The sequence below is a fragment of the Cherax quadricarinatus genome, chromosome 84 (genome assembly GCF_038502225.1).
Source record: "Cherax quadricarinatus isolate ZL_2023a chromosome 84, ASM3850222v1, whole genome shotgun sequence".
NCBI classification, from domain to species: domain Eukaryota; kingdom Metazoa; phylum Arthropoda; class Malacostraca; order Decapoda; family Parastacidae; genus Cherax; species Cherax quadricarinatus.
In genome coordinates, this window is record NC_091375.1 from 4798483 (window position 1) to 4813203 (window position 14721).

The 14721-nt window shown below is 44.0% G+C and overlaps 1 protein-coding gene across 2 annotated transcripts in view; it reads left to right on the plus strand.

Annotated features, from left to right (window-relative positions):
- LOC128704255 (leucine-rich repeat neuronal protein 3) overlaps positions 1-14228 on the plus strand; it is a 94443-nt gene extending 80215 nt beyond the window's left edge. For both annotated transcript variants that reach the window (XM_070102968.1, XM_070102967.1), the window contains exons 6-9: positions 695-859; positions 3363-3592; positions 4631-4723; positions 13195-14228. In XM_070102968.1, coding sequence (XP_069959069.1) covers positions 695-859; positions 3363-3592; positions 4631-4723; positions 13195-13399 — 693 coding nt within the window. In that variant the 3' untranslated portion in view covers positions 13400-14228. The remainder of the gene's footprint in view (positions 1-694; positions 860-3362; positions 3593-4630; positions 4724-13194) is intronic.
- Positions 14229-14721: the final 493 nt, after the last annotated feature.

Genomic DNA, 14721 nt, shown 5'->3' on the forward strand with positions numbered 1-14721 from the left:
ACTCACCACCTACAGTTTCTACACTCACCACTACACTCACTACAGACAGTTACCACACTCACCACCTACAGTTTCTACACTCACCACTACACTCACTACAGACAGTTACCACACACACCACCTACAGTTACTACACTCACCACTACACTCACTACAGACAGTTACCACACTCACCACCTACAGTTTCTACACTACACTCACCACAGACAGTTACTACACTCACCACTACACTCACCACAGACAGTTACTACACTCACCACTACACTCACCACTACACTCACCACAGACAGTTACTACACTCACCACTACATTCACCACAGACAGTTACCACACTCACCACCTACAGTTTCTACACTCACCACTACACTCACTACAGACAGTTACCACACTCACCACCTACAGTTTCTACACTCACCACTACACTCACTACAGACAGTTACCACACACACCACCTACAGTTACTACACTCACCACTACACTCACTACAGACAGTTACCACACACACCACCTACAGTTTCTACACTCACCACTACACTCACTACAGACAGTTACCACACACACCACCTACAGTTACTACACTCACCACTACACTCACTACAGACAGTTACCACACTCACCACCTACAGTTACTACACTCACCACTACACTCACTAGAGACGGTTACTACACTCACCACTAAGTATGGTTCTTACAGTCGCTGGGAGCATACAGTTTCTACAAGCAACACAACCTAAGGACCATCATCCTAGAAAGACTACTCCACCTGGAGACCATTGAAGCCTACGCCTTTGGAGACCTACACAGCCTGGAGACCGTGGTCTTCCGCTACATGCCTAGGATCAAGTACATCGACCCTAAAGTTAGTATTACGGGAAGTAGTTATATTTTTGTAACGTGAATATATTGCCTAGGATCTAGTTCTGTCGACTCCAGATTTAGTATTTATGAATTTATTATTTACATAAAATATAATGGAATGTATTGCTTTTGGATCTAGTTTTATCGACCTTAAATTTAGCTCACACACTAATGTCGGGGGTCGATCCCCGGCACGGGTGGAAACATTAGAATGTGTTTCCTTAAGACACCTGCTGTCCAGGCTTATCATACTTACATATGATAAGCCTGAAATGCTGGCTCATCATACATGATTTTTCCACGTATGATAAACCTGTACATAACGTAACCCTGTATGCCAAGGAAACTAAACCTGGCTTCCTTATATGCTGCCTCAGCCATTAATGATTAAGTTCAGATGTGACATACTCAAAACATTTTATGGGTAAAAATACCACACCATTTGAAAAAGTGGAAAAATTTGACATCTACACACTTCAGTCTCAATAAAAATCCTAACTTGCTTGTAAATAGAGTACAACAGTGGAATTTTGAAGTAGGTCAGAAGAGGCTGTGCCCGAAATGTTTAATATATTGTATATTATTTTTTGAGCGGGTGTTATCATGCTCTTGTCATTGCTAGGTGATGGTTTAGCATTTAATACGATATGGTTAGGTTAGGTAAGGTTCGTCAGGAAACAGGACAAATGTTTCCTGACGCGGGTCTTAGTCAGATGATGACCCGCCTTTGGAGCTTTTGGTCATCTGACCGAGGCCTTCCGCTGGCTTACCGGTCCACCCCTTTAAAAATTATGGTCATTTATAACCTTCCAAAAATAAAAAGGAAGAAAAAAGTGATGTATGATATGATTGTAACACTTAGGGTATGATGGTGGTTGACGGTAGATCATTGTATTCGCAAATGGCTAATTATTGTATTATTTTATTTTTTTATATCATGTATTGTGTCTTTTTTTTTTTTAATTAATATGTATGGTGAGGGTTTACAATTTTTTCTTTCTGTAAGGCTAGGCACTCAATACAATGATTGCTGTTTATGATGTGGACGGATCTTGTTAATGTAATTTGACTACAGGAAATTCTTTATAACCAGTGTTAGAAATCAAACTGTTCCATATTTATATAAATTGTGAGTTCATTACCTTTGTAAATTGTGAATTCATTACCTCTGTAACTTGCTCAGCTATCAAAACTTTGAGGCCCAGTCCCTGGACCCATTATGTACCTCTGTAATCTTTTGACTACCGCCCACAGGATGGGTATGGGGTATATAATAAACATTAAACTAACTAACTAACTAACTCCATATTTATATAATGTACTTACTGCACTTGCAGTTTGTTTTGTAAGTCGTGAGGCAGTTATAACCTTTACCATTTTAAGTTTTGGGAACAGATGTATCATTGTAGTTTATGCTTCATATTCTTACGTGTTGTAAGATTCATACTTTTGGATAGCATTATAGATGTGTTAGGGTTAACTTAATTTATTTTGCACTCTTGTGGGTCTGATTTTATGTTGTACTTTTCAGATAGGGGGAGGTTCTGTCTAGGGAAGGGGGGGTTCCGTCTGGGGAAGGGGGGTTCTGTCTGGGGAAGGGGGGGTTTCTGTCTGGGGAAGGGGGGTTCTGTCTGGGGGGGGGGTTCTGTCTGGGGAAGGGGGGGTTCTGTCTGGGGAAGGGGGGGTTCTGTCTGGGGAAGGGGGGGTTCTGTCTAGGGAAGGGGGGGTTCTGTCTGGGGAAGAGGGGGTTCTGTCTGGGGAAGGGGGGGTTCTGTCTGGGGAAGGGGGGGTTCTGTCTGGGGAAGAGGGGGTTCTGTCTGGGGAAGGGGGGGGGTTCTGTCTGGGGAAGAGGGGGTTCTGTCTGGGGAAGAGGGGGTTCTGTCTGGGGAAGGGGGGGTTCTGTCTGGGGAAGGGGGGTTCTGTCTGGGGAAGGTGGGGTTCTGTCTGGGGAAGGTGGGGTTCTGTCTGGGGAAGGGGGGTTCTGTCTGGGGAAGGGGGGGGGGTTCTGTCTGGGGAAGGGGGGGTTCTGTCTGGGGAAGGGGGGGTTCTGTCTGGGGAAGGAGGGGTTTAGTTTGCAGAGTTACGGTATGTAACATACTGTACTCTTTTGAGTTAGTACCTTATGACGTTAAGTCATAGTACAGAATATCTGGTTTTACTGTTGATGTAGTTAGTACGGAAGTTTGTATCAATTCTCTCCTTAATTTGGTTACTGTTTGTGTTTTCATTAGCTAATGTTTGTTACATGATGTATAATTATTTATATTTGTATGTGGTATTATATGGCCATGGAAAGTTTATTACATCTGTTGACAGATAAGGCCTGTTTTTTTTTATGTGCTGTGATGTACTTTTTAAATAAAATATTGTATAGGCTTTCCAATATTGTGTATTTTTGAACAATGATTTGAAACAAAAATTAATAATAATAATTATTATTACTAATATTACTATTTTTATTACTACTACTAATAATAATAATCGTGACACTGAGCGGTCAATAGGCTTTCCACGAGATGGCGGTTGACACCGAGACTGAAGGTGGTGTGGACAGGGCGCTCACTGTGGAAGACTTCACCTTCTCATTCTCCGTCCTGGCGACGCTGCCGGAGGAGCTGCTTCCCTGGCAGCACCTCCGTCAGGCCCGCCTAGAGTACAACCACTGGAACTGTGACTGCCAAATGAAGTGGGTGAAGACCTCCCCTCTAATGGACCTTGTGGACAACCGTATGGTGTAAGTGATAACCGATTTTTAACTACTGTTATTATTATGTATCTATTGGGAAAGCGCTGAATCCATAGGAGTCATACGGCGCTTGGAAAATGAGATGTAATTAGCTTTGATACGGGGAAGGGGAGGGTTGCTCTATTCTCTTAGATCAAGAAATATTCGCCGGCATCAAGTCACCCCCTCTTCAGGGGTTATTTTGAAAGATTTTATGCTGAATTACTTAGAAAAAATGCACAAAATATGAAACAGTTTCTGGAGAATATGTCATAATATCGTGGCTGGAAGAATTCATAACTGACCTATAAATTAGAAATTGAAAGGCGACGACGTTTCGGTCCGTGGGGCCGTACTTGCGTCCTTAGCAGATGGTGAAATACAATCCAGTGGAACTTCATTTCTTTTCTGAATTATACAAAATGTAGTTTATATGTAATAAAATATTTTTAAGCACAAAAGAAAGCCATACCCCCGGCCGGGATTGAACCCGCGGTCATAGAGTCTCAAAACTCCAGCCCGTCGCGCTAACCACTAGACCAGCTAGCCACAATAAGATTCATCCAACTAGGTATATTTCTACACCATAGGAAGGTTAGCACAGGCACCTCTGTGACCACAAATGCAAGTTTTTACAGACGAATCTCCAGCTAGCGTGGCCGTGACGAACTCTAGCTCAAGTCCCTTCACTGCCGTCAACATGACTTAAGAAATCGTAATGACACGATTGCTGGAGATTCGTCTGTAAAAACTTGCATTTGTGGTCACAGAGGTGCCTGTGCTAACCTTCCTATGGTGTAGAAATATACCTAGTTGGATGAATCTTATTGTGGCTAGCTGGTCTAGTGGTTAGCGCGACGGGCTGGAGTTTTGAGACTCTATGACCGCGGGTTCAATCCCGGCCGGGGGTATGGTTTATTTGCAATCGTGTCATTACGATTTCTTAAGTCAAAAGAAAACCACTAGTATGCTGTGCATTTCGGGAAGAATTTTTGGTTTAAACAATTCATATTGCTGTTATTAAAACGAAATTGTTGGTGTGTGCAGGTGTTCCAAGCCCAAGAGACTGCGAGGCCACCGTCTGAAATATATCAAGGAGGAAGACTTGAACTGCGACCCAGAGCCCATATCACAGGCCAGGTAAGTATAACATCCTCTTCCCCTTCATTTTTATTCAGTTATATATAGTGGTTTAAAAAGACACGTGAACAAACACTAGGATATATTATTAGAAAATGTTTCGGTCCTGGGACCTTGATCACTTCACTTAGATGTGATCAAGATCCCAGGACCGAAAAGTTTTCTAATAAATATGTCCTAGTGTTTGCTTATGCGTTTTTTTGAGCCTACCTGTCAATAGCTATTACCAAGGTTTATACCATCATGTATAGCCATCAAATAGTTGGTTAGCTTTTCCTAATGTTCTCTTTGACACTGTGCCCACAGGTACCATTGTATAAGCTCTAGTGTGACTACTGACCCTTATGCTGAGCACTATTGTGATAAAAAGGCCTCTGTTTCTAGCACTGTTGTATCCATATGCCCGCTTTTAAACACTACTGCGACTACATTCCTTATGTGTAGAACTTTGTTGTTTATACAGCACTTTCGACGACAATGCCCAAGAATACCTTTGTTTGGCACTATTTTTGTCCACGGGTACCTCTGAATACAGCTATCATGTCCAGTGTTATCTGTTCAATAGTATTGTGTCCCAAATCTCCTGTCAGCGCCATTGTGATTACATATCTTGTCTAGCTCTATTATGCGCCGATCCATTTGACGAATATTTTAACATGTCTGTCTGACACATTAATCCTGTCTGGCACACACTAGTCCCGTCTGACACATACGTTAGTTCTGTCTGATATATTCACTTGTCCTTTTGTCTGACACCAGTTCTTCTGACACATACACTGGTCCTTCTGTTTGACACATACACTAGTTCTACTGACACACTGGTCCTTCTGTCTGACACATACACTGCTTCTGACGCATATACTGGTCCTTCTGTCTGACACATACTGGTCCTTCTGTCTGACATACACTTGTCAGTCTGACAAATACACCAGTTCTTTTGTCTGACAGTGTCTCTAAGTATATCTACAAGTTCCGCTAAAGCTTCATATCAACAAGTGACTTAGATGCAGTGGTACCCAGACATCCTTCAGTTTCCTGTCCATCAGTCACCGTTGTATCCGCACGGCTCAGGTCCAATAATTCACAGATCCAACAATTCACAAGTCCCTATTACCTCTCTATACGCACAAATCCTTCACAGGTCCTTCAGTGTCCTATCCATCAAAGGCCATTTTTTTTATATTTTTATTTAAAACATAGAACAAATACAATAGTGTATAAGAGTATAAAATTAAAAACCATACTAGATATTGCAAAACCTCTAGTACACAATCCCAGTACAGAAAATAACCACCCTAGATAATGGCCAAATTACAACCATATACATAACCCACAACACATCCTACAAAACCCTCCTTTTACATTAATCATTATTGCCAGTGCAGAAACACAGCTGACACTTCTCCCCCCCCCCTTAACATATGTACAGTCCCCGTTCTAAATAACATACATTAATTATCCTAATTAATGGTCATACCCTGACCTCATCAAAACCTTAATGAGTATTCACCAAGAGTTCTTAGTGCATGAACAACAAGACACAAAAACATAAATTTACAACTAAAACAGATACGAAACATTACATTCCTATACACATACACCGTAAAAAGTAGAAGTAATATACACCACCAATATAATATCAGTTATTAATGTTGACAATCATGAAATACAAACTTTCAAAACAACATTGCATAACGTGAAGTTCACGCACAAAATGCAAGATAATACACCACATGCTACATAGCGGAACAATACTAGCCTATGTACATATTTTAAAGAATCCAAGACTACGACATGAATAAGTATTATCCAAATGGTCTATCATAATTTTAGTAAGTTAACAACACTAAACTCCTTATAACATCTATCACGCCACACACAAACTTACCAAAACGAAACACACATTCCACAAGACTATACTATCACTGTGCCTTCTAACACGTGCCTATCTAGTATTACATACAAATATATATATACAAAAATATTAATTTAGAGAACTAATCCTCATCCACACATGTTTACATAATAGGTAATACTTCAAACTGATGCAGGAACACGTTACAAAATGGCAAAAAAAAAAAAATAACTCAGTGCTTCAAGGAACCATAGTGAAAGGAATACACTCTCAAGAAAGGTTAAAATTCAATTGCAAGAACAGTACAAGCGGAATATAATACGCTACCAAAGAATATACATGTTACATAATTTATAGGTTATATATTAATAAATGTGATATATTTAAACTGCTATTTACACTTTCCCCATCAAGGGAACTAAGCAAAACTAATCTTTCACAACCTCTCATCTAGTCCCACACGAGTACCTCCAATCACACCCAATCACCCATCACTGCACACCCAAGGAGGTGAGCCCGTTGAATACCCCTGAACCCCCCTCCCCTTTTACCAACCTACTCACTCCGGCAGTTAAAGCCCCTTATAACTCCAATAAATTCCCTATTGTTAGTCCTCTATAACCCTCAGAAAAAACCTCCTCCCACCTTTTTCCAAAAATGTCTCTATTGCGACACAAAGTTCGATAAAACGTCGCCGCCAGAGTCCTCAGCACATCCCCACCCTCCTTCTCCCTCATACCCCACAAAACATATATGTAGTCCACGATTACATATGCTAAACCCCTTACCACACCCTCATCCACACCACTCATATCAAGACTCAACGCTCGCAATACCGACACACGTTGACCCCCCCACCCTCACCACTACCTTATTCATCCATACCCTGATGCACTCCAAACCCTCACAAAAATAGACAACATGATACGCATTCTCTTCCCCACTGCATCTGCCACACCCCCACCCTCGATAACCCTCCTATCTCGGAGCATCGCTCCCGTTGGCAAAATCCCATTCAGGAAACGATACATAACCTCACGCGTCCTAGGTCGTATCCTTCATTTACTAAATCTTCGCCATATTACATCCCATGCATACATGGGGTAGATCCCCTCAACAGGCGCCACTACATGTCCCTCTAACAATTTACACAAAGTTCCCACCTTTACTTTTTCCGGTTCCCTGGCTAGCACTAAGGCATGTAACACTGTTTCACATTCCTTCATTTCTGCCCCTCCATACCATTTCCTCAGGTGAGCATGTACCTTATCTAGCTGACCCCCCCTCCATCCACCTGCACTCATCACTTCCCTCTTAATAAACACACATTTCACATGCTTTCTCAAGTCCAACAAACCCAACCCTCCCCTACATACCGGCAATGTCACTACCTCCCTTTGCAACCAGTTGCACCTTGAACCCCACAAAAATTTGAACACCATTCTAAGAATACTCGTGATCGCCGTTCCTGTTAATGGCATCATAGCCGAAACAAACCAGACTTTACTATATAGTAATACATTGATGACAATTGCACGTTGCCTAAGGGCTAAATGGTGAGGTCGCAGCATTCCCAATCGTCGCTGCACCTGTTCCACCATCCTATTCGAATTGTTAACCCTGGCAGCACTCAGGTCAGCCTCATACATAACACCGCAGATTTTCAGACTCCCGGTCCGCCGCTGCACAACATCGCATCCCCATTCTAATCTCCCTGCCCACTCCATTATCATTGACTTCTCCAGATTTACCTTCATCCCAGTAGCTCTCTCAAAATTCTGTACAACTTCCCCCAAAAGTCCTAACCGTGTCTCCTCACTCACCAAAATAGTTGTATCATCAACATAGCCCACCAAACCAGGCCAAGGCTTCTGCTCACCATCCCTCCCCCCTGTCCTTAGACGATCCTCCACCATCCTATAAAAGGGATCCTGAACACATGCAAACAATAGTTGTGATAATGGACATCCCTGCCGAAGACCCCGCTCCATGTTGACTCCCTCCCCCACACACCCATTGATTTGCACCCGTACCTACGCATTTGAGTACAACGTACCCACCCACCCCACTATTTCTTCGCCAAACCCCTGTCGTAGGAGAATATCCCTCAAAGCCTTTCTTTCCACCCTGTCATAAGCCCCTTGCCAATCCAACACCACCACGCCCCTCTTTCCCTTTCCATGTCCTCCAGGAACCCCTTTATGATCCCGTGGCCCTCGCCCATCGACCCACCAGGTAACCCAAACTGAGACTCAAACACGACCCTCCCCACAACACATTTAAGCCGATTCCCAAGAATTTTTGCGAACAATTTATAATCAGCACAAAGCAACGAAATGGCTCGGTAATCCCGAAGGGTACTCTGCTGTTTACCCTTCAGGACCAACACCACCACCGCCGTTGCCTGCGATTCTCCCATCTTACCACCTTCTTTCATGGCATTCATTAACCCTACTAGGAAACCCCTAAGCAGACCCCAGTGCTGTACATAAAATTCGCTTGGTAAACCATCGATCCCGGGTGCCTTTCCCTTCCTCATGTCCACAAGGGCTCTCCATATTTTCTCCTCCTCAATGACCCCACCCAGTGCCTCCCGATCACTCCTCCCCAGTTTGCACGGCACATACTCACATACATACCTGCCCAAGAACCTCTCCATCCACCCTACTACTTTTCCCGTATTCCTCAAACCATCTATCTGCATATGCACTCATCCCCGTGGTTTCCCTTAATACCTGACCCTCTCTAAAACCCCCCACCGAAGAAATGACTTGCAATCCCGGTATTGTAGTCGTTCGCTGTCATACCTTCTGTCCTCGCAGCACACAAGCCGATGGCTTGTCGCCCCAGAGTACTTCATCCAACCCCGCCTGTACCCGTACCGCCGCAAACCGTTCTTCTTGCAAATCCCTTATCCTTTCCTTCAACATGTGTATATCCTCCACTGGGTACACCCCGGCCACCGCCCCCCCTCGTAACAATCCCGTAATCTAGATTCTAAATAATTTGACAAACCATACCGCAATTGATTATTGCGTTTGCCCTCCCTCATGTAAAATTGACGTATTCTTACCTTAGCCACACTATCCCACCATCCTACCACATCCTCAGTCCTGTCTGCACAGAGCTGTTCCCAAAATACTGCAAAACCTTCCACTCCCTCCCTATCCCCCAAAACCATCGTGCTCAGTTTCCAGTAACTTCCCTGCCTAAGAGCCAAAGCATCCCACCCCACCTCCACTAATACCGCCCTATGATTGGAAGACACCATCTCAATAGTTTTAAAAGACTCTACCGAAACCCTCTGTGATAAATATAACCTGTCCAAACGAGCCGCATATCCCAGTCTTATAAACGTATGTTCCACCTCCCACAAACCTCCCCTGAAAGCATCACATAACTGAAGATCTCTAAGCAGGCCCCCCAAGACTGAGGAAAAATATCCCGCTCCTCTGGGTTCCACGTCTGCCCTCTTAACTACACAATTCCAATCCCCCCCCACAATCGCCACAGCTGGTAACGTGCGTAGGTAGTACACAAGCTCCTCCCGCACAAAATCCATCTTCACTTTCACGTCACTTTCAGCTGGGGCATACACTCACACAAACGCCACTCTCTCTCCCATCCACCATCCTTCCACACGTAATACTCTCCCCCCTCTTTCCTGTGCAATACAAATGGGCTCGCCTCCTTGATCAACACACCCACTCCTCCTTTTAAACGCTCAGACGGCAACACATAAGCCTGATACCCAGGCACCACTAATTCACGACCAAGCTTAAAATTGTGCTCCTGCACAAAAGCTATGTCAACCTTGTACCTATTCAAAAACATCCTGAAGCACTCACGTTTAACACCATTACACAGACCATTAATATTTATTGTTACACACCTGAGGCCGGTTTAAGGTTTCCCTCCCCGCCTCGTGTCAAGACTCTTCCCTTTCAGACCATTCCCCTGGGCTTTGCCTTTGCCACATACTCCACCCTCCTTCCCAACCATCCCCCCCCCTTCTGTTGTGGCCCTCTCGTAGAATCACTCTGGGTACCATAACCCCATGTCTTTTTCCCTGGCCTTTGCGCTGGCGTCAGAACATCGTCCGAATCTGACGCTGCTGCCCTTTTCCTTGTAGCTCCCTCAGTTTCCATATCTGAGTCCTGGGAGCCAGCACAATGAACTTCTACCTCTACCACCCTTAGACAAAAAGAATGCAGATGTAATATATACAGACTTTGCAAAAGCCTTAGACAAGTGTGACCATGGTGTAATAGCGCACAAAATGCATGCTAAAGGAATAACAGGAAAAGTCGGTCGATGGATCTATAATTTCCTCACTAACAGAACACAAAGAGTAGTAGTCAACAGAGTAAAGTCCGAGGCAGCCACGGTGAAAAGCTCTGTTCCACAAGGCACAGTACTCGCTCCCATCTTGTTCCTCATCCTCATATCTGACATAGACAAGGATGTCAGCCACAGCACCGTGTCTTCCTTTGCAGATGACACCCGAATCTGCATGACAGTGTCTTCCATTGCAGACACTGCAAGGCTCCAGGCAGACATCAACCAAATCTTTCAGTGGGCTGCAGAAAACAATATGAAGTTCAACGATGAGAAATTTCAATTACTCAGATATGGTAAACACGAGGAAATTAAATCTTCATCAGAGTACAAAACAAATTCTGGCCACAAAATAGAGCGTAACACCAACATCAAAGACCTGGGAGTGATCATGTCGAAGGATCTCACCTTCAAGGACCATAACATTGTATCAACCACATCTGCTAGAAAAATGACAGGATGGATAATGAGAACCTTCAAAACTAGGGATGCCAAGCCCATGATGACACTCTTCAGGTCACTTGTTCTATCTAGGCTGGAATATTGCTGCACACTAACAGCACCTTTCAAGGCAGGTGAAATTGCTGACCTAGAAAATGTACAGAGAACCTTCACGGCGCGCATAACAGAGATAAAACACCTCAATTACTGGGAGTGCTTGAGGTTCCTGAACCTGTATTCCCTGGAATGCAGGCAGGAGAGATACATGATTATATACACCTGGAAAATCCTAGAGGGACTAGTACCGAACTTGCACACGAAAATCACTCACTACGAAAGCAAAAGACTTGGCAGACGATGCAACATCCCCCCAATGAAAAGCAGGGGTGTCTAGCACGTTAAGAGACCATACAATAAGTGTCAGGGGCCCGAGACTGTTCAACTGCCTCCCAGCATACATAAGGGGGATTACCAACAGACATCTGGCAGTCTTCAAGCTGGCACTGGACAAGCACCTAAAGTCGGTTCCTGACCAGCCGGGCTGTGGCTCGTACATTGGTTTGCGTGCAGCCAGCAGTAACAGCCTGGTTGATCAGGCTCTGATCCACCAGGAGGCCTGGTCACAGACCGGGCCGCGGGGGCGTTGACCCCCGGAACTCTCTCCAGGTAAACTCCAGGTAATCCACCTCCATGTCCTTCCATGGCACTCGCACTGTCCATCACAGGTGCCACCTGATCCTTCCCCCCTTCCTCCCCCGCACATACCTTCTGCCCTGATCTCAGGTTCCTGCTCGCTGTGACTCTCCACCTCCGTAGACTGTAACATAGCCTGTATCACCGTCTCCAACTCCTCAATAGCTTGCACTGCTGTGCCCACCTGCACCTCCTCACTTGACACCGTACTGTTGATGGGCCAGGTGATTCATGGATCACCACTTCTTCCGATTCCACAGGAGCCACCACCTCTTCACTCCACAAGCGACCACGCCCTCCTCCTTGCCCCTGTTCTTCCTTAGGCATCGGTTTCTCATGCGCAGGTGCTCCGCCCCTTGCCGGCCCAGGAGCCATATTCCGCTTGCCACAGTCTGCCACCATATGGTCATATTCGCCACACAGTCGGCATGTACGCCTCTGCCCCGCATACGCTACCATTACCTGGGTTCTAAACTCCTCGAGATATACATACGAGGGTATAGGATGCCTTAGCGTCATCTTGAGATTGAAAGAACCCTCAGGATATCCTGTGTAAGCTCCTTTTACCCATTTACCAGGTTGGGCTAGATGTACAGTTCCATAACGTTCGAAAGCATTTCGAATATCTACTTCATCAGCCTCAAAAGGCACATTGCGGAGCTTAACCCACGAATAATGTCGTGATACATCTGTCAACTTGACCCTCACTGCCGGTGTTACGTTAATGCTGACATCTTGATAACGATCCACCAACGCCTCGTATACTTGAGCAGTTAGCACCTTCACGAATATTCCATACACACCGTTCAGTGCCACTCCATACAAATCCTCGTCTCTGATGCCGTATGTCTCTTATAAATTTGGGCAATAACACATCAACTGACGTAGGCGTTAAAGCCCCACTAATGAGCTCAATGCCCACAGTATTCACTCTCCTGCGCACACCTGGCGCCATGTTGTTGACTGAGTAGCTCGTCTGGGAAAACAGTAGAGGGGTGCAAAGCACGACCGCACTCTACCTCATCCAGGCAGCGAAATAAATCAAAGGCCATTACATCCAGTTTTTTTGTTACCACTCCTCAGACGCCTCTTGTACCTACAGATCCTCCAGTTTTCTGTCCCTCAAATACCGTTGTATCCGTAGGTCCTTCGGCTTCCTGGCTGGGTTGATGGTTGCTGGGTTATGCGTGAGTCTGGCTACGGTGGCGCTGTTGGTGTACTGGCGACAGGGCTGGCTGTGTCGCCGCCCCGTGGGCGCCTACAGCAGAATCGAGCGAGGCCCCACCACCATCACAATCGCTGACGAACTAGAATATGAGAACACGGACACTCACTCCAGCCAAAGTTAATACATACTCTTGGGTACATTAAACTTCCGTGGACTGACAAAGGTTAAACTGATAAATAACATTTGCATGATTTCATTTCGTAGTTATTGCTGTTACGCGCCCCTCCTTCACACCCCATTATATACAAAATAAAAGGCCTGGTCAAAATAAGTTCTGTAGTAATATATCGCGAACCACTTTATTACTAGCTAGATAAAGCAGGTTCGACTATATATTATTATCGGGTACGGTATAAATCATCAAAGGTACTCTCAAGCAAGGTTGTATTCATTCAATAAAATGTTATTCATTAGGCATTATTATATTATATTATATTGTATTATAGTAGGTTGATTACTGTGTTCTGTTATGCAAGTGGTAAACCACTACTTTAGAGTCCGGTTGATGGTTCCGGAATTGGCGCCTGGCGCTACCTCCTGACCGACCTGACGTCATACCACTGAGCATTTGAACAGTCAGATCATAGCACTGACTCTGATCGGGTCTTCAACCCAGAGATCTTAACTTGGTCAATAATTCTAGATCTATTGCTTTAAATTTGCTGTTAATTCCAAGAGTATGATAAGGATAACTGACTGACTTCCTTAAAGTTCCCATAATAGTTCTTATTTGGACTCTTCATTGTAATTATTGTATTATACTTGATTCATGGGTATTTGAACATGGAGTAATTGTTATATTATCCTTCATTCACGAGGATTTGAACATAGAATTACGTTCCTCATTGTACAGTCTCATTTCATTAATAGTGAATTGTCATTTTAATTCACTAACTGGATACCAATAAAGGTTCATAATTGGTAGTAAATAAAACTAACCAAAAGCAAAACTAAGTATTTATTTCCCCTATTGTTGCAGCATAGAGCAAGTCGTAACAATTGCATAAGCTTTACATTTCAGTCTTCATCAGTACGTTGGTTAGTTAATAGGATTTAAATTCTGTTGACTACTCCAAGGATCATTAAGGCTTCGTGTAACCTATTCATCATCAGCGAAGATATTAATCCCTAAACTAGGGATTAAAGTAAACTCCTAGCGTATATATACACTGAGACACACACCTCTTGGTATACATATCACGCTGATAGCGTAAGTAATTAACATGTCAGATTTCTGTAAATAACTAAACAGTGCAGATAATGTTAAATCTCTACTCTCACGATTAATATGTAATGTACAGATGATATTTTCATGGAATGATTATCACAATTTTTTTTGTCGCTATTCCTCTTGGATACTGGGGCCTCCCTCACCCTGACTGGAAAACTTCCGGCACAGTTGGAGGTATGCAAGATCGTGGTTGTGTGATAACACGGCGTATG